This window comes from Podarcis cretensis (assembly GCF_951804945.1).
Source record: "Podarcis cretensis genome assembly, chromosome: 12".
NCBI classification, from domain to species: domain Eukaryota; kingdom Metazoa; phylum Chordata; class Lepidosauria; order Squamata; family Lacertidae; genus Podarcis; species Podarcis cretensis.
This window is the reverse complement of record NC_137181.1, coordinates 2,540,810-2,560,861: the sequence shown is the minus strand read 5'-3', so window position 1 is coordinate 2,560,861 and position 20,052 is coordinate 2,540,810. Positions and strand designations below refer to the sequence as shown.

At 48.7% G+C, this 20,052-nt stretch overlaps 1 protein-coding gene across 2 annotated transcripts; it reads left to right on the top strand.

Annotated features, from left to right (window-relative positions):
- Positions 1-567: 567 nt before the first annotated feature.
- LOC307199156 (uncharacterized protein) lies at positions 568-18,692 on the top strand. 2 transcript variants are annotated; one of them, XM_079946845.1, is made up of 9 exons: positions 568-644; positions 1,525-1,686; positions 1,847-2,247; positions 5,391-5,517; positions 6,932-7,039; positions 11,684-11,806; positions 13,036-13,137; positions 14,278-14,391; positions 15,461-18,692. In XM_079946845.1, the coding sequence occupies exons 3-9, from the start codon at positions 1,855-1,857 to the stop codon at positions 16,207-16,209; spliced, it is 1,716 nt and encodes a 571-aa protein (XP_079802971.1). In that variant the 5' UTR covers positions 568-644; positions 1,525-1,686; positions 1,847-1,854; the 3' UTR covers positions 16,210-18,692. The 2 variants fall into 2 exon arrangements, with proteins under 2 accessions (XP_079802971.1, XP_079802972.1); XM_079946846.1 differs by lacking the exon at positions 568-644 and adding an exon at positions 660-705.
- Positions 18,693-20,052: the final 1,360 nt, after the last annotated feature.

Below are 20,052 nucleotides of genomic sequence, written 5' to 3'. Positions count from 1 at the left end.
GCTGTTCTGCCCGGACACTGAGGTCCAGCGCCGAGAGCCTTCTGGCAGTTCCCTCGCTGCGAGAAGTGAAGCTACAGGAAACCAGGCAGAGGGCCTTCTCGGTGGTGGCACCTGCCCTGTGGAACGCCCTCCCATCAGATGTCAAAGAGAAGAACAACTACCTGACATTTAGAAGACATCTGAAGGCAGCCCTGCTCAGGGAAGCGTGGCTTCCAACAGAATATTAAAATACAACATTAAAGCTTTCCTAAGCAGGGCTGCCTTCAGATGTCTTCTAAAAGTCTGCAACAAATGCAACCTAAAATAAAATCAAGTCTGCAACAAATAAATGCAACCATAGATAAGCAACGATCAGCCCCAGCAAACGTGCCCCGTGGAAAGGGATGATGGGAGTTGTAGTTCGACAGCGGTAGAGCAGGGATCTCCGCGTGGTACATGGAAGGGGGCGTGTCTATGCAAATACCTCCACCCTGTGCGCCAATCCGGTGAAGCGGGGATCTTGCGTAGCCCTCCGGCGGCCGGCTCCTTGCGCTTCTCCTCCTGGCCCGCAGGTGGCGGTGCGGAGTCGCTCCCGGGGAGCCGCGGCTTCGTCGCCCAGGCCTGGTCCTCGCGAGCATGCGCAGTGCCGGCCCCACGGACCCAAGGCAAGTGTGGGGCTCTGCGCGGGAGACAAAAGCGGGAGAGAAGCGGCTGGGCGGGCTGAGGGTATTACAAAGAGATGGGGGAAGAGCGCAGAGGGGCCGGTCAGTTGCATTTCAGGGTGCCTCGGGGTGCAGAAGGGCTGATCATTTGCATTTAAGGTGCCTCGGGGTGCAGAAGGGCTAGTCATCTGCATTTCAGAGTGTCTTTGGGCGCAGAAGGGCTGATCATCTGTATTTTAGAGTGCCTTGGGTGCAAAAGAACTAGGCAGTTGCATTTCAGGGTGCCTTGGGTGCAGAAGGGCTAGGCAGTTGCATTTCAGGGTGCCTTGGGGTGCAGAAGGGCTAGGCAGCTGCATTTCTGGGTGCCTTGGGTGCAGAAGGGCTGGTCATCTGCATTTCAGGGTGCCTTGTCTGTAGAAGGGCTAGGCAGCTGCATTTCTGGGTGCCTTGGGTGCAGAAGAGCTAGGCAGCTGCATTTCTGGGTGCCTTGGGTGCAGAAGGGCTGGTCATCTGCATTTCAGGGTGCCTTGTCTGTAGAAGGGCTAGGCAGCTGCATTTCAGGGTGCCTTGGGTGCAGAAGAGCTAGGCAGCTGCATTTCAGGGTGCCTTGGGGTGCAGCAAAGCACTTTGGGGATTCCTTGACGACGCCTTAGGTCGGATAAAGCAGAAGAGAGGCAGGGAAGATTCCTGCTGATTATTTTGGGGGTGCAGCGAAGGAGCTGAGGGCTCTGCTGCTTTCGAAAGATTCTTCTGGGGGTGCAGCAGGAGCCCTGCCCTGCTCTGGCTTGAAAAGGGGGGGGGGAAGAAAATACACCTTTTCTTTGGGGTATGGGACTTAAGGGAGGGTGGCATCTAAGCTTTTGGCTTTCTTCCCTCTTGGCAGCTTGCCAACTTTCCCCCAAGGCCCCCTTTCCTAGGGTGAAGGGCATCCCTCTCCACATCTCTCTCCAGCTTTGGTGTTTTGGTTCCGATAAGGGGCATCAAAACCTGGCAAACGACTCTTACCCAGGACCCTGTCCCCAGCGGTGAAATTTCACAGCTTCTGGTAAGCGGCCTCTGAAAGGCATTTCTTTTCCTGCTCTCTAATAGTGTTGGAGGCTCGATTCTCATCCAGCGCTTGAATCACACGGGGTTGGTCTGGATGACCTTTGGTGGACCTTTCCGACTCTACAATTTCCTGATTCCATTTCCTCCACCCCTTGCAGATCAAGCCATGGAGTTTGAGGTTTCAGAATCCGGCCGCCAGCTGCCGTCGTGTCCTGCGGCGCCCTGCAAGGCCACGTTTAACGGGGAGAGGAAGGTGCCCGTCCCGGAGACGTCTTTGTGGTCTGCCGTGGAAGACACAGACATGGCGCTTCCTTCTCACGGCGCCCGGCTTCAGGGCCTGGAGAGGAGGATGGTGGCTGCGGAGGAGAAGTGGGTTGTCTGCGAGAGGGTGGTGGCGGAGATGGGGCGGGAGCTGGAGAGCAAGCTGTCTGCGCTCGGGACCCTGATCCGGGAGAACAGCCTACTCCAGAGGAGGCTGGACAACTTGGAGAACCTGCTGAAGAACCGCAACTTCTGGATCTTGAGGCTTCCTCCGGGCGTTAAAGGAGAAATCCCTCAGGTAACCTTGCCCTGTTTGGCTTAATTTGCACTACAAATTATATGTAAATTATACAAACTATGTGTGTTGAACGCTCCTTCCTTGGAGGCTTTTATTGAAATACTTTATTGTCACTTGTACAACTTGTATACAGTGAGATTACACAAACACCCCCACTCACCTCTCTTAGTCTTAATTTCCCTCGTTTACCCACCAAACCCCAAAGTCAGTTGCCCTGTTGTGATCTTTTCATTCAGCAGCCTAACAGCCCAGGGATAGAAGCCGTTCTTTACCCTGTTGGTGCGACTAATCCTGCTTCTATATCTTCTCCCTGAGGGCAGGAGATCAAGAAAGTGCCGGCCAGGGTGTGAACAATCCCTGCGAATTTTCCTCACTCTCCCGAGGCAACGTTCTTCCGCGTTGTCATCCAGGGGATTCACAGGACAGCCCATAATATCTTGTGCTATATTCACCACCCTCTGTAGGCTCTTCCTATCCGTTGATGTCAAACCAGCATACCACACCGTGATGCAGTATGAAAGGACACTTTCTGTTGTGGACCAGTAGAAGGAGATCATCAAATGTTGATTGACATTGTTCTTCCGCAATACTCTGAGGAGATGGGGTCTCAGTTGGGCTTTCTTAACCATCTAGATTGTATTGATTTTCCAAGTAAGGTCTTCACTGAGATAAACTCCTAGGACTTTAAAGGAAGAGAGTCTCTCCACACAGCGGGGCTAGTTCTCCTCTCTTCCTCCGAAAGTCCAACACCATCTCCTTTGTCTTGCTGATATTAAGGTGCAAGTTGTATATAGGGACTCTTTCACTCCGATTCTTTTTCTTCATTGCTTTTGCATCCCATTTTTCCTCCACGGAGTTCAAGGCGGCTTACGTGACAATCCCCATCTTATCCTCACAACAGCCCTGTGAGATAGTTGGGCCTAGAGATTCCAAAATAAACATCAAGAAGAACTTTCTGGAATGGGCTCCCATCGGGAGGTGGTGGACTGTCGTTCACGGAAGGTTTATTTTTATTTATTTTTAGACAAAGTAATAAATAAATAAGAATAAACATGTGCACCCCACCACTGAGACCATTCCATTGTAACTATCCAACCTCCCAAAATTTCAACACCTCTTGCGATGGTTTGACCCCTTTCTGTTTTAACAGTACAAATTCTACAAACACCTTCCAGATCTCCTCAAAATCATTTCTCCTGCATGGTCCCCATCTTACCTTAAAGGCACATGTTAATTTATAATTAATAGGTCTATGCCACACCTCTTTATACCATTCTTCCGTTTTATATTCTGCTTGCCCCTCGTGCAACTGTCAATAAATTTGTGAGCAAGTCCTTCACAGCCTCTGAACCTTCCGCCCCGTCGTAAATTGATAATAATGCCGCCTCTGAACTTTCGGTCAGCTTTAACATTTTTGCCAGAAAAATTGTACACCCCCACCACATGTGAACATAATTCCCGGTTTCCTGGCATCCCCTCCAACATAACATAAGGTTTTTTTGAAGCAGAGGTTAGTTGGCCGTCTGTCAGGATTTCTTTCACTGTGATTCCTGCCTTGCCGGGGGTTGGACTAGATGACCTCTGGAGTCCCTCCTTGTTGTCCTTCCACTTGCAAGTGAAGACACCTTTATTCCGACAGGACTTTATTCCTTCTCCTTTGGAAGAAAAGGACCGCCTCTCCTGGTATGCCCTGCGGAGGACCTTAAGGTCCATAAATGATAACACTTTGGAGGTCCCAAGTTGCAAGGTGGTTAGATTGGTCTCAACTAGGGCCAGGGCCTTTTCGGTACTGGCCCCGACTTGGTGGAACGCTCTGTCCCAAGAGACCAGGGCCCTGTGGAACGTGACATCTTTCCGCAGGGCCTGCAAGATAGAGCTGTTCCGCCTGGCCTTTGGTTTGGACTCAGTCTGAGCCATATGTTTCCCTCCCCTTATGGTTTTGATCCATGGGCTACTTTTAAAATGAGGCTGCATTTTAAAATGCATTTTAACCTGTATTTTAAATTGGTTTCTTTTTCCTATTATGTTTTTACTGTAATTTTACTGGTGTTAGCTGCCCTGAGCCCGGCTCTGGCTGGAGAGGGCGGGGTATAAATTATTATTATTATTATTATTATTATGCTGTGCCTTATTTACCATCTGTGTTGTTATGGATTTTCAAACATTCTGCCGGAGTTTAATTTACTTTTTAACAACGATCCCTTCTTTGTTTTTAGCTTTTGGTATTCTCCCTGTGTTGTTTGAAATGGTGCAGAGTCCTGACCGGACATGCACTGGCTGGACGCGGGGAATCCCCATGGGAACCCCCAGGGGACAAAGGCTCAGAGCCCAGTGGTCAGAGGAAAGGAGGGAGCAGTGTTGGGAATTTGGTGAGGTTTAGTGAGCAGGAAGAGGCTGTGGCAGAGGTCAGCCCCAAATTGGAAGCTGTGTGTTGGCAGCCTGTGGAAGAAGACAGGGAGTCTCCTCCTCCTGCTGCGACCAGCTTTCCTCTCTCCTGTCTCCCAGAAGCAGTAGAGGTCTGAAAAGGGTGGAGCAAAGAGCACCAAGACAACTGAGCTGCTGGGGAAGGAACTGGGCCAGGAGCCTTAGAGAGCGGTGGGCATTCAGTCTTCGCAGCTGCTTCCTTGGGGCAATAACAATAATAATAATAATTTATTATTTGTACCCTGCCCATCTGGCTGGGTTTCCCCAGCCACTCTGGGCGGCTTCCAACAAAGATGAAAAATACATTGAAATGTCACACATTAAAAACTTCCCTGAACAGGGCTGCCTTCAGATGTCTTCTAAATGTCAGGTAGTTGTTTATCTCTTTGACATCTGATGGGAGGGCGTTCCACAGGGAGGGCGCCACCACCGAGAAGGCCCTCTGCCTGGTTCCCTGTAACCTCACTTCTCGCTGGGAGGGAACCGCCAGAAGGCCCTCGGAGCTGGACCTCAGTGTCTGGGCTGAACGATGGGGGTGGAGAGGCTCCTTCAGGTATACTGGGCAAGACCACTTGGAAAGATTTGCTGAGACCCCCCTAGACCTGAGCTGCGTTTTGTTTCCTTGAATGAAGAGATCAAAAGTGGGTGGAGGGGGAAAGATCTCTGGACGCGACAGACGGAGGCGGGAGCTCTGATGTTTGGGACTCTTTCCATCCCAGGTGCCGGTGACCTTCGGCGACATCTCGGTCCATTTTGATGCTCAGGAGTGGGCCAACCTGGACGAGGGGCAGAAGGAGCTGTACAAAGGGGTCATGCGCAGCAACTACGAGATGCTGGTGTCGCTGGGTAAGAGCTTCGACACCCAGGTGGGATCTGTGCCTCTCTTTCCCTCTTAAATTTACCAAATGATTTACTGCCTGTTGCTTGTAAGCCGCTTTGAAGGCCATTCTATTTTTCAGTTGTTATTTCTCTCTTTTTTTTTTTTTTGAATTTGCATTTTATTTATTTGTTAACATTCTTATATTACATCGCTAAATGTTATCATATTACATTACAGGACTTACTATAATATGATTTCCAACATGTATACAAAAATTATATACAGTGGTGCCCCGCAAGACGAATGCCTCGCAAGATGAAAAACTCGCTAGACGAAAGAGTTTTCCGTCTTTTGAGGTGCTTCGCAAGACGAATTTCCCTATGGGCTTGCTTCGAAAGACGAAAACGTCTTGCGAGTTCTTGCGAGTTTTTTTTCCTCCCCCCCCTTTTTCTAAGCCGCTAATAGCGCTAAGCCGCTAAGCCGCTAATAGCCGTGTTCTGCAAGACGAAAAAACTGCAAGACGAAGAGACTCGCAGAACGAATTAATTTCGTCTTGCGAGGCACCACTGTACAAATTTTATATACCTAGAAAGAAAATGAAGCAAAACGAAAGAAAGAACAAAGAGAAAAAACAAAAACAAATTCCCCCCCAAAATCATATACATACCAACACACTAGACTTCCTGTCTTTCCCGTTGTATATTCCTTTTTTACAAATGAATGTACTCTTATTATAGTATACTTCTTTACATATTATCTAATACATGCCTATATCAATATGTGCTCTTAGTCTTATTTCTCAACTCAGTCTCACTCCAACGTCAATCAAATGCTATTTTTCAATTGTTATTTATTGAATTTGTGTGCCGTCCTTCGTCCGAAGGTCTCAGTTCACGATGTGAAAACGCAGAACGGAACTGCAAAGTAGACCGTAAGAACAAGAACAAAGCAAACCAACATTTAAAAGGAAGTAGATGTTTGAATTAAAAGTGGCGTAGGGATATAATAAATCAGATCAAATCTGTGCCACAACTTTCAAACGTTTTGACTTCCATTTTTTGACTGAGCACAGCTTGTGGTGTCATCCATAACCAACAAATGGTGGTTTAGAAGATCACAGAACATCCCTTCTGCCATTGTGTGTATATTTTATTCAGATTTGTTCATGAGGTCCATAACTTTTAGTATATGCTGAAAGGGGTAAGTTTCTCCAGTGTGCAGGAGTTGTGATCTTTTCAACAATCAAGGATGTTTTGCTTTGTGGAAAAAAAAATCTGTTCCACACCTGCTTTTGGGCACGCTGCTTCTATATTCCAATTAATGTTCATTCTCTCCCCCCCCATCCTCTTCCTCGTGCCCCCCTGGCATTTCTGCCCATTGTGCATGCCCCACCACCCTGTTCTGAGTGAGACTGACTGCCTCTCCTTTTCCCGTGGCCAGACTATGCCATTTCCAAGCCCAGGATCCTGTCCCAGATTGAGCGAGGGGAGGAACCCCGTGTGGAAGACCCAGGAGACTCGGAGGCGGAGGAGTTGCCTGTGGATCCAGGTAGGTGGGTGGGGTGATGAGAGATCAAGCCCCTTCTCCCTTAAATGGCCCTCTCCACTTTCCTGGCGGCAGTGTTGCTGTTTGGGGTTGAAAACACATGAGCAAGATGTTGGGCTAGGCGAAGCTACGGTCAGGCAAAGAATCATAGACACCGAGAGTGCTCAAGGTGCCCTGACTATAAAATTGGAGAAATTGAGAGAGATATAGCCACACCGGCAGCATATCTCATAGAATCATAGAATTATAGAGTTGGAAGAGACCACAAGGGCCATCGAGTCCAACCCCCTGCCAAGCAGGAAACACCATCAGAGCACTCCTGACATATGGTTGTCAAGCCTCTGCTTCAAGACCTCCAAAGAAGGAGACTCCACCACACTCCTTGGCAGCAAATTCCACTGTCAAACAGCTCTTACTGTCAGGAAGTTCTTCCTAATGTTTAGGTGGAATCTTCTTTCTTGTAGTTTGGAACCATTGCTCCGTGTCCGCTTCTCTGGAGCAGCAGAAAACAACCTTTCTCCCTCCTCTATGTGACATCCTTTTATATATTTGAACATGGCTATCATATCACCCCTTAACCTCCTCTTCTCCAGGCTAAACATGCCCAGCTCCCTTAGCCGTTCCTCATAAGGCATCGTTTCCAGGCCTTTGACCATTTTTCTCTTCTTTCTCGTATCCAAAAATGCAAGAAGGGCTTTTACACTCGCCAGAAGCTCAGCTCTGCCCTCGCCGGTCCTGGAAGGATCCTTTAAAAAAGTCCCATATGCTCAGAGACTTTGCGCCTGTTCATTGGGGGATATAGGAAGCCCACAACGCTTGTTCTTTAGATGTCCCTTTTATGAAGAGGCACGTAGTGAGACCATTGATCCCCTGCTGGTGAGGCTCGCTGACGTCCCGGAAAAGCAAAAATTTGACCTTTCCCTGTTAAGCAAAGATCATAAGGCAACCCAGATGGTCCCCAGATTCTGTGTACAGATCTGTAGGCGCAGACCATCCCCAGACCCAAACTAATTCATTAAGAAAATCCCCAAACTCGGTTCCATGGGTGACTCTGAGTTATTTCTCTGCGGTAGCTTTATCTTAAAGTTTTAAGTGTCTATACGCTTATTACATTTATAAATTTTAGATTTATTATTGTACATTGTTTTAACCGTTTGTTTTCCTTCTGGGATTGTCCCACCAGCTGTGTTTTATAAGCTATTTATCACATGAGCAAGACAAAAGAGATATCCAGCTAGGGACATTTCCCCAAGCTGAAGGCTGGAAGTCCTTCTTCACGCAGCATTTAATTGAACTGCGGAACTCTCTGCTACAGGAGGCAGTCATGGCCACCAACTTGGATGGCTTTAAAAGAGGATCAGGCAAATTCATGGACACTAAGCATATCACCAGCTACTGACCCAATGGCAGCATTCTGCTTCCGTTATCAGAGCCCAGGAAGGAAAAGAGCAAAGAGCGCTGTTGGGCTCGGGTCTTGCATATATATATATATATATATATATATATATATATATATATATATACACACACACACACACACACACACACACACACACACATCGTATTTTTCACCCTATAGGGCGCACCGGCCCATAGGGCGTACCTAGTTTTTTTGGGGGGGGGAATTATTTCCCCCGCAGGCGCGGGGCTGGGGCGGGGGAAGCCCGAGCTTCCCCCGACCCCAGCCCCCAGAACAGGCTGCTATCCACAAGCCTAGGGAGCCCGGCGGGAACTCCCACGGAGCTCCCAAGGCTTGCGGATAGCTTCCTGAAGCCTGTTGAGCCAGAGGGGGTCTGTGCGTACCGACCCCTCTTGCTCTCCAGGCTTCAGCGAAAGCCTGCATTCGCCCCATAGGACACACACACATTTCCCCTTCATTTTTGGAGGGGGAAAAGTGCATCCTATAGGGCGAAAAATACGGTGTGTTTGTGTGTATATATATATATATATATATATGTGTGTGTGTGTGTGTGTGTGTGTGTGTGTGTTTTAACATATCATTTTCAACAGTAATTAAACATCCTTTTACATCTTATTCAATGTTTTGACTTCCATCAGTCCTGTCTGAAAATTTTCCAATCTAATCTCTTAGTATGCATTTCTTATTTTCCCTATTACATTTCAAACTCATAACCAATATCTCTATCTTTTTCTACTTTGTAACACTTCATTTATTTTTTCCTTACAAAACTTCTTGTAGTCCTACTAGCGTAATTTGTGGATTACGGTGCTCTTCAAATAATTCATATACTTCTTCCAATCTTCTGTAAATCTCTGGTCCTGCAGGTTTCAAATCCTTCCTGTCATTTTGTCCAATTATGCACAGTCCATTAATTTCGTCTGCCATTCTTCTTTCGTCATAATTTCTTCTTGCTTCCACTTCTGGGCTAACAATACTCTTGCCGCTGTTGTTGCGTATAAGAACAGTTTGATATCTTGCCTATTAATGTCTTGGCCTATAATACCAAGTAAAAATGCTTCTGGTTTTTTTAAGAATGTATATTTCAACATCTTTTTCATCTCATTATATATCATTTCCCAGAAGTTCTGTACTTTCTTACACTCCCACCACATGTGATAAAATGTCAGGTATTGCTTTGGGCTTCACGTTGGGGTAGCTGATTGGCCACCGTGATGGCAGGATGTTTGCCTAGATGGCTCTGATCCAGTAAGGAAAACTCATCGTATTTTTTAATGTACAGTGGTACCTCGGTTTACAAACTTAATCTGTTCTGGAAGTCTTCTTAAACCAAAACCGTTCTTAAACTGAGGTGCGCTTTCCCTAACGAGGCCTCCCGCCGCCGGTGCCCTTCCACCGTTCAGCTTCCATTCTTACACTGAGGTAAAGTTCCGGTTTTGCAGAGTTTCTAAACCAAATAGTTCGTAAACAGGGCTGTTCTTAAACCGAGGTACCACTGTTCTGCCATTAAGGAATCTCAGAATTGGGACGTGGCACACGAGGAAAAGGGAACGGTCTGGAGGAGGAAAGAAGCAAGCACAGACACAAGTTGCAGCCGCTCTGAGTGGCGGTTCTGGTTGTCTTGCCCTCCTGAGCCTGCAGCGAGTGCCTGTGCAGGGATGCTCTTTGGCATGGGAGATGTGCTAAGTGAGGAGCAAGAGGTGCGTGGCCTCATTTTCCCTGGGCTCATCCAGATTCTTAGAATCATAGAGTTGGAAGAGACCACAAGGGCCATCGAGTCCAACCCCCTGCCAAGCAGGAAACACCATCAGAGCACTCCTGACATATGGTTGTCAAGCCTCTGCTTAAAGACCTCCAAAGAAGGAGACTCCACCACACTCCTTGGCAGCAAATTCCACTGTCGAACAGCTCTTACTGTCAGGAAGTTCTTCCTAATGTTTAGGTGGAATCTTCTTTCTTGTAGTTTGGAGCCATTGCTCCGTGTCCGCTTCTCTGGAGCAGCAGAAAACAACCTTTCTCCCTCCTCTATGTGACATCCTTTTATATATTTGAACATGGCTATCATATCACCCCTTAACCTCCTCTTCTCCAGGCTAAACATGCCCAGCTCCCTTAGTCGTTCCTCATAAGGCATCGTTTCCAGGCCTTTGACCATTTTGGTTGCCCTCCTCTGGACACGTTCCAGTTTGTCAGTGTCCTTCTTGAACTGTGATGCCCAGAACTGGACACAGTACTCCAGGTGAGGTCTGACCAGAGCAGAATACAGTGGCACTATTACTTCCCTTGATCTAGATGCAATACTCCTATTGATGCAGCCCAGAATTGCATTGGCTTTTTTAGCTGCCGCGTCACACTGTTGGCTCATGTCAAGTTTGTGGTCAACCAAGACTCCTAGATCCTTTTCACATGTACTGCTCTCAAGCCAGGTGTCACCCATCTTGTATTTGTGCCTCTCATTTCTTTTGCCCAAGTGCAAAGATAAAATTCATCTTGTTTGTTTTGGCCCAGTTCTCTAATCTGTCAAGGTCGTTTTGAAGTGTGATCCTGTCCTCTGGGGTGTTAGCCACCCCTCCCAGTTTGGTGTCATCTGCAAATTTGATCAGGATGCCCTTGAGTCCATCTTCCAAGTCGTTGATAAAGATGTTGAATAAGACCGGGCCCAAGACAGAACCCTGTGGCACCCCACTAGTCACTCTTCTCCAGGATGAAGAGGAACCATTGATGAGCACCCTTTGGGTTTGGTCAGTCAGCCAGTTACAAATCCACTGAGTGGTAGCATAGTCAAGTCCGCATTTTACCAGCTTCTTTACCAGATTCTTGTTACGCTGCTGTTTCTGCGGGGATATACGCTCGGTTTTTATCACTCCTGTTATACAAAAATCTCCAAATGGGTCCGAACTTCAATGTCTAAAACTCCTGGTAGAGGACAAGGATCTGGAAATTACGCTAAGGGTGGCCAAATTCAGTGCGACTGCCATAAAACGTAGGGAACAAGCTGTACTACCAAAATGATTAAGGTTTTAAATGATAATTTTAGGTTATATTTTAGTGACCAAGATTTAACATATATATTTTTTTAACTGCTGCTATATCTGAATTGTCTCTGTTATACCCAATTGCAATTCAATGTATCCCTGTTGTGTTTTATGGTTTTCCTGAAATTGTAAGTGTCCCGGACGACTGGTCTGTGACCGTAATAATAAAATTCATTCATTCCTTGGGCTCAGGATCCCCAATCGCTGCAACGGACGCTTCTCCCTGGATTGGGGAAGAGGTCAAGGAGGAGGCGAGGCCCTTTGACGACCCAGAAGAGGGTCAAGAAATGAACCTCGCTATCGACCCTGACTTGGGTGAGTCCTCTTGACCCTGGCCGGACCGCTCAATTTCACAGTTCTTATTTGAATGGCTCTGTTGTTCTTTTTTCGTGGGTTAGTACCACTGCATATTTCAACTAAGGGTGTTGATGGACCCTCGTACCTATAGAATCATAGAGTTGGAAGGGACCACAAGGGCCATCGAGTCCAACCCCCTGCCAAGCAGGAAACACCATCAGAGCACTCCTGACATATGGTTGTCAAGCCTCTGCTTAAAGACCTCCAAAGAAGGAGACTCCACCACACTCCTTGGCAGCAAATTCCACTGTCAAACAGCTCTTACTGTCAGGAAGTTCTTCCTAATGTTTAGGTGGAATCTTCTTTCTTGTAGTTTGGAGCCATTGCTCCGTGTCCGCTTCTCTGGAGCAGCAGAAAACAACCTTTCTCCCTCCTCCATGTGACATCCTTTTATATATTTGAACATGGCTATCATATCACCCCTTAACCTCCTCTTCTCCAGGCTAAACATGCCCAGCTCCCTTAGCCGTTCCTCATAAGGCATCGTTTCCAGGCCTTTGACCATTTTGGTTGCCCTCCTCTGGACACGTTCCAGTTTGTCCGTGTCCTTCTTGAACTGTGGTGCCCAGAACTGGACCGCTTCTCCTGGTATGCCCCGTGGAGGAACTTAAGGTCTGCTATATGAAAAACTTTTTAAAAATCCTTATTTCCTGATGAATAGCCTTTGTATTATAACATAACTTAAATAGAAAACGATCTTTAGAAAGATCTTAACCTCTGAAAGTCTTTTATTTTAAAAATCCAATTTGAATAAAAAATCCGATTTTTTTATTTTTAAAAAAATCATTTATTTTTATCCACCCTGGTTCTTAGCTGGACTTGGGGTCAGAGGCTCCCCAAATGCCATAGCAAAAAAAAAGGGGGGGGGGGCTGAGGTTTGATTCCCAGAAAAATCATTTGGAGTACAGTAGATGCTCGGGTCGCGAACATGATCCGTGCGGGATGCACGTTTGCAACCCACAGCATTTGCAACCCACAGTCTGCGCACGCGGGGGTTGCGATACGGCATTTCTGGGCATGCGGAAAGTGCAATTTAGTGCTTCTGTGCATGCACAACCTCCGAAACCCGGAAGTAACCGGTTCCAGTACTTCTGGGTTTTGGCGGTCTGTAACTCAAAATCGCAACCTGAAGCGCCTTTAAGCCGAGGTATGACTGTATACAGTAATTTCCTCCTTCTTTCCCAAAGAACTCCAGACTGTTCAAGACGAGGCGGGGCTGCAGATTAAGGAAGAGCAGGAGGAAATCCACATTAAGGAAGAGCCTGCGTCTCCCGCGAGCCCCGGCAGCGGTGAGTGTTGAGGCCCCTTGGGCACAGAACCAGGAGCCCATTCCTGGATCTGGGCCCTGGGATGAGCACCAAGAACAGACCAGCAGCGCCGTTGACCGTTCTCCGGGCTGGTGAGGCTCATTTGATGACAATGAGAAAACCGAGTCTTGAGCGTCATCGGCCTGGTCCTGCGGAACTCCCTGCCACTAGAGATTTAGCAGGCGCCTTCTGTGCCCAACGTTTAAACACCTACCGTACTCCGCCAGTCCTAGGCAGGCAGTTAAGAACGCCTCCTTCCACCATGGTTAATTGGGCTCCGCTTTTAAATGGTCTTATGCAGGTCAGCAGACTTTTTCAGCAGGGGGCCGGTCCACTGGCCCTCAGATTTTGTGGGGGGCTGGACTATATTTTGGAAAAAAAAGAACGAATTTCTATGCCCCACAAATAACCCAGAGGTTCATTTTAAATAAAAGCACACATTCTGCTCATGTAAAAACACGCTGATTCCCGGACCATCCGCTGGCCGGACTGAGAAAGCGATTGGGCTGGATCCGGCCCCCGGGCCTTAGTTTGCCTACCAATGTCTTTACCCATAGGAACTATTAAAAGAAATCCTTTACAGAAAGTTAAAGCTTAGATCAGGGGTCAGCAAACTTTTTCAGTAGGGGGCCCGTCCACCGTCCCTCAGACCTTGTGGGGGGCCAGACTATTTTGGGGGGGGGAAATGAATGAATTTCTATGCCCCACAAATAACCCAGAGATGCATTTTAAATAAAAGGACACATTCTACTCATGTAAAAACATGCTGATTCCCAGACCGTCGGTGGACCAGATTTACAGTAGAAGGCAATTGGGCTGGATCCGGCCCCTGGGCCTTAGTTTGCCTACCCATGGCCTTATGCTTTTGTTGCTGTAAGCCGCTTTAAAATATATATTTTATGATGCAGCAGTATACATATTTTAAAGTGATTTGATAAACAAAAAAGCAGCTCCGTGTGCGATGACATTTGTCCGCAGCCTCTGCTGTTGTTGGACTTTTTCTGCATGTCGGCCTTTTCCCATCGGTAAAATGACGGTTGGGTTTGGGGGGGGCAGCAGGGGGCGTAAAAGATTGCTGAGGAATGATGACCAGTTTCGGTCTCCCCTCTCTCTCATCCACAGAGCCCCTTGTTCCTGCCTGGATTAAACAGGAGGAGGAGGAGGAGGAGGAAGAAGAAGAGGAGGAGGAAGAAGATGAACAGCCCATTGAGGATCAGCAGGTCTTGGTTCCAGCAGGTGAGGGCTGGCTTGGGAAGAATCATAAAATCAAAGAATCCGTAGAGCCGGAAGGGGCTCCGAGGGTCATCTAGTCCAACCCCCTGCAAAGAGGAGGAAGGCCTTTTAGTTTTCGGCATAGAATAGAGCTGTTGGGGAGATGTTGAGGCTGCCTAAAGATCCATAGCATTCTTCAGCCAGACCCACATCCTGCAAGATCTTTACTCAATCTTTCAGTGTGGCGGCACCTAAACTGTGGAACTCCCCGCCTCTTGATATCAGCCTTCACTATGTACTCTTTTCGGTACCTGCTAAAAACTTTCTTGCTTAGGAAAGCTTTCCCAGATGTTTAGAAAGTGCCTTGTAGTTATAATCTGTTTTTAGTCTTATTCTTATTTTAACTTTTCAAAAGTAAAAACTTTTTTAATATAAAATTTATTTGGTTTTCCAGATATTTTTTTACAGAGAATTTATCACACATAAATAATAAAAACAAGATTCCAAGGAATCTCCTGGACTTCCACCCTCCCTTTTGTGGGTCCTATTGTTATTAATCCTTTCCTCCCACATCTTTTGTGATAATCCAGAACCTTTACCTCTTCCATTCAAAAGCTGAAACTTCCAAGTGGTTTGCAAAAAGAATAAGTCAGTAAGATTATTAACAAAAACAAATTAAAACATTCGGGGACGTTCCTGGCTCACTCTCCGATCGCATCTCTCGGCAAGGTGGGGGAAACTACCAGTCAGTGTAGGCAATACAGAGCTACATGGAGCAACACTCTGACGCCTTTGTTAAATCAGCCCTAGATTTAGAACAGTGAGGACTAGAATCTTGCTTTATTTTTAGGGGAGCACAGCAGTAGAGCCTCTGCTTGGCACGCAGGAGGTCCCAGATTCGGCTCCCAGTGACCTCTCTAGATAGGGCTGGGAATGTCCTCATCTGAAATCCCCCAAAACGGCTGCCTGCCAGTGTAGACAGTACTGAGCAGGATGGACCCAACGATCTAACAGTTTCCTGTGAGCCTCAGGAGACTTTTCCTTGCCCCTGCCCAGCCCCCTTTTCCTAAAGACAGTTTGCTTTTCACCCCAGCTGGACGCCGTACGCCCTGCAGGGCCGCAGAAGAGGAGGAGGAGGAGGAGGAGGAGGAAACCGACGAAAAGTCAGCCACCCAACCCAGCGCGACGGAGAACCCCGAGCGGAAAGCGGTTGAAGGCAACCTCTTCCAGTGCGAGATGTGTGCCGCAGACGGCTCGCCTCGGACGGCCTCCACCGACCACCCCTACAGCCGCAAGCGGAAGTTCCAGTGCACGGGCTGCAACCGGAGCTTTGCGTTCCAGGGCCAGCTCTCGCAGCACCTTCTGACGCATGCGCCCGGCGCCCAGTTCCCGTGTGCCCAGTGCAACCTGTGCTTCTCCAGCCAGAAGTCGCTGGCCGTCCACGAGCGCGTCCACTCGGCCGACTGGGCCCTGCCCTGTTCCGTTTGCAGCAAGGCTGGCCCGCCCGCCTTCGACCAGAACCAGCAGTCTCCCGCGCCCGGCCGGCCCGCCCCCTGCCTGGAGTGCAGCGTCTACTTCACTGACCCGGCCGCCCTGGCCGCCCACCAGCGGATGCACTCAGACGACTGGCCTTTCCGCTGCCCACAATGCGACCGGACATTTGTGCACCAGGGACTGCTGCTGGAACACCTGGAAAACCACAGCCGCATGCAGAGCCGGCGCTGCCACACCTGCGGGTCGTGGCTGTCCTACAAAGGGACCCTGATGCCCAGCGGAGCCCGCCTGTTCCACTGCAAGAGGTGCAACACCGCCGGACGAGTCCCAGGGGACTTGAGGGCCTGAGGCGGGAGAATTCGACCCGCCGTCGTTGAGGGGGCAGCCCTCAAACAGGCACACAGAGCGTTCTCCGGGCAGACCCTTTGAGCTCAGCCAGGCAGCCGGGGACCCCTCTCTCAGGAGAAAACAGGGCATTCTCCCCCGAGACCTGCACAACTTTGTGGCTTTGTGCAGGTGGCAGGAAGGCAGACCGGTAAACGGAGAGCCAGGCTGGGGGTGAGAAGCAAGCAGAAAGGGCCGCCCAAGATTTGGCACAACTTTCTCTGAGCCTGGCAAGCGAGGTAGCAGTGGGACGAGAAAGTGCTTTCCCTGCTGGGTTTCCCTGGCCCGGTTCCCTGTGCTGGGGTTTAAGGCTTGCACCTCCCAGGAATCTCCAGCAGCCTTTGCGAGGCCTCAGTAAGGTGGGGATAGTCACTCGGGTTGTGTGTGTGTGTGTGTGTGTTTTTTCCTGCCTTTGCGTGCAAACCTCCAGGATGTACCGTATTTTTCGCTCTGTAAGACGCACCAGACCATAAGACGCACCTAGTTTTTGGAGGAGGAAAACAAGGAAAAAAATATTCTGAATCCCAGAAGCCAGAACAGGAAGAGGAATCACTGCGCAGCGCTCCCTCTTGCTGTTCTGGCTTCTGGGATAGCCGTGCAGCCTGCATTCACTCCATAAGACGCACACACATTTCCCCTTACTTTTTAGGAGGGAAAAAGTGTGTCTTATAGAGCAAAAAATATGGTAATCCCCAGGGCCTAAACTGCAGGCCTGCTGCACCGCTCTCCATGTGGGTCAGACAGTGGAGCAGCGTTCCTGGGATAGCCAAGCCTCTCGTTATGAAGGAAGGGGGTCCCTCTCCCTGGCCAAGATGGGCCCAGCTAGGATTTTGCGGTGTGGCAAAGCGGTGGCCACACACCATCCATGGATACAGGCGGAGAGGGCCTTGTTAATTTCCCCCCTGCAGTCCTCCTCCGTTTCTGCGGCCTCAATAAGCCCCAGTTCCTTTTCCTTTGGCAAACTTTCCTCTTTTCTCTCGGGCTGTGTCCGCCTGAGGGACACACCTGCCTGACTTGCAACCTCCGGGGCATAGATATCTGCCCGTCCTGCAGGGGGGCGGCACACGCTGAATGCCCAGGGATCAGTGGGGCTGGGAAGGCAACAGCGCTGAGACGTGAACTCCTCTTGATAGCAGCAGCTCCAGTTCTGTGGAAGGTTTGGCACAGCCTCCTCTCCCCTCCCCGGGGGCCACAGGCACAAATCCCCCCCAAATACCCAAACGAGGAGAAGGCCTTTCCAGTGACGTTTGCAGCGGCCAGTTCTGGGGTCCTCTCCTCAAAGACAGCTGCTGAAGCCCCCTAGAGTGGCACGTTGAATGCCCGGTGGTTTGTGGGGGGGTCCAGCCATGAACCCAGTACAGTGGGTGTAGGGCAGGGGCAAGGAAATATCTTGGTAGTGCCATTTCCTTCCGCATCTGCCAAGGGAAGAGGCTCCAGAACGGGTGACTCGCTTTCCCTCCTCTGTTCAACCCCCCAGCGACCCCATTTCCTCCATGCCCGCTGCCTCTGGGCTACTGAAGGCCTCAGAGCTCCTCATTAGGTGCTTGCCGCTGCCCCCTGCCCCATAGAGGTGGATCGGGGCCTTCTTAAAGGGGCAGCCGCTCTGACAAAGGTGATCCCCTGTGGATCTGTGATGCGTGCCAGCCTTAAGCTGCCAGGCTCTCCAGTTTTCTGGATCCCTCCGTAGGGCTTCATCCCGGACTTCAGATGTTCTGGTTCTGCCCTTCCACAGAACTCTCGCAGTCGCTATTGCCTTTCCAAAGCAGGGGTCCAAGGAGATGTTTTGCCGCAGTTCAGTTGAAGCAGGTTGGCTGCTGAGACCTTCCTGTCGTCCCCATCGTATTATGGGATATTCAACTTCTGGAAGATTTCCTTATGCACCCGCCTTTTATAAATAGGAACTTGGAACGCTTCCTTAAGCTCCGTTTGTGGCTGTGGCATCTTCCCCTGTCCCCTTGGAGTTGTGAATCGTGCTCCTTATGCCATAATCAGTGGGTCATGGAAGAGGAGGGAATTTTTCACCAGCTGATAGGCTTTCCTGCGAGTTACTTTCTCCGCAGGTTGACCTGCCGCTCCTATCAGCCCAGTCCCCATGGCCCGTGGTCAAGACTGACTCTGGGACCATTGCTTTTGCTGCCCTTAAAGCTGCGTCGATGGCTCCTTCCCCATTGGAGAAGCATAAAGTTCTTATAGCAAGCCATCCCCTCGGTGGGGCTGGTTGATGTTGGTTGAGAGTCCTTCTGGGGCCATCTCGACATCTGCTTTGGCGCTGGAAGGAAGCTTCTCTGCCAAATTCTGGGTGGACTTAAAGGCTCTGTTCCCCTATCCCCCGTTTGGGATTAATTCCCACTCCAGGAATCTCCTGTAACCTATTTGCTGTGGAGCCGGTACATGAGTTTGAAACATTGCTGAAATTATGAAAATAAAAATTCAAAAAAAAAAAAAAACTAGTGCATAACTTTTTCATTTTGGAGTGCCTTGTTTGAAGGCAGACCTGTTTAGGGAAGTTGTTAATGTTTGGTGCTTCATCGTGTTTTTAATATTCTGTTGGGAGCTGCCCAGAGTGGCTGGGGAAACCCAGCCAGATGAGTGGGGTGTAAATTATTATTATTATTATTATTATTAGTAGTAGTAGTAGTAGTAGTAGTATTAGAGTTGAGCAGACATAAAAGAGTTACCGCAAAATCCTGGGACAAACTCGAGTAACTTTAACTCACTGGGATATGTGTGGGGTCCATTGTTTCGTATAGCTGTAGTAGGGGATTTTTTTCCAATACCATTTCGTTATTTAAGGTACGTTTAGTTGGTCATGGTGGTGACTGCTGGGGAACTGAAAAAAGTGGAGTCCACAGGCTTATAAATTACAGAAACTCTATAAACAATGACAGGCAACATGCGGCCTTCTGGCAGTTCCCTCACTGCGAGAAGCAAAGCTACAGTGAACCAGGTATAGGGCCTTCTCGGTAGTGGCCCCCGCCCTGTGGAATGCCCTCCCATCAGATGTCAAGGAAATAAACAACCAGCTGACTTTTAGAAGACACCTGAAGGCAACCCTGTTGAGGGAAGTTTTTCATGTTTGGTGTTTTATCATGTTTTTAATATTCTGTTGGGAGCTGCCCAGAGTGTCTGGGGAAACCCAGCCAGATGGGTGGGGTACAAATAAATTATTGTTATTATTATTATTATTATTTATTTATTTAAATTCCAACAGCCAAGCTAGTGCCAGGCACACTGCCCAGGCTTGTGCCCTGGGGAAGTCCCTTCGGTGTTGCTAACGCAGCATTTTGACTTCACCCCAAAGCACACTTCCTTGTCTCTCTAGACAGGTGCATGCCAACAACAACTGATGATGGAAACACCATTGCTTTTTTCCTCCTTTATTTTATGGCCCGAGTGCGAATTTTGTAGCCTGCGGGCCACATGCCAGGCCACTCTAGTCCTCTCGCTGTTTGACCAATTGGAATGCTTCCTTGAACTGTAAATTCTTCTCGCTTAACTGGATGGAGAGAAGGTGATGTGGCCATATCCAGAAAGGAGCCCCCTGTACAAGGATACCATTTGCGTTTGCTGCTCCTTCTTGCCTCTTGCCCTCACTGCCCCTGCTATGTTGTTGATGCGTGAGCATCATCTACTCTTGGGTTTTCTTCTCTTTTTGTGGTAGTTTCTAGAGTTTGCCGCGTCTTTTACTTCTTTACCTCATCAGCAGCAACACCAGCTTTCCAGCTATCTCCTAGTGAAATCCCCACTACAGGAATAAACACCATTTGGTTCTGTTTCTCAGAGTCTTTATTATTTACAAAACTTTAC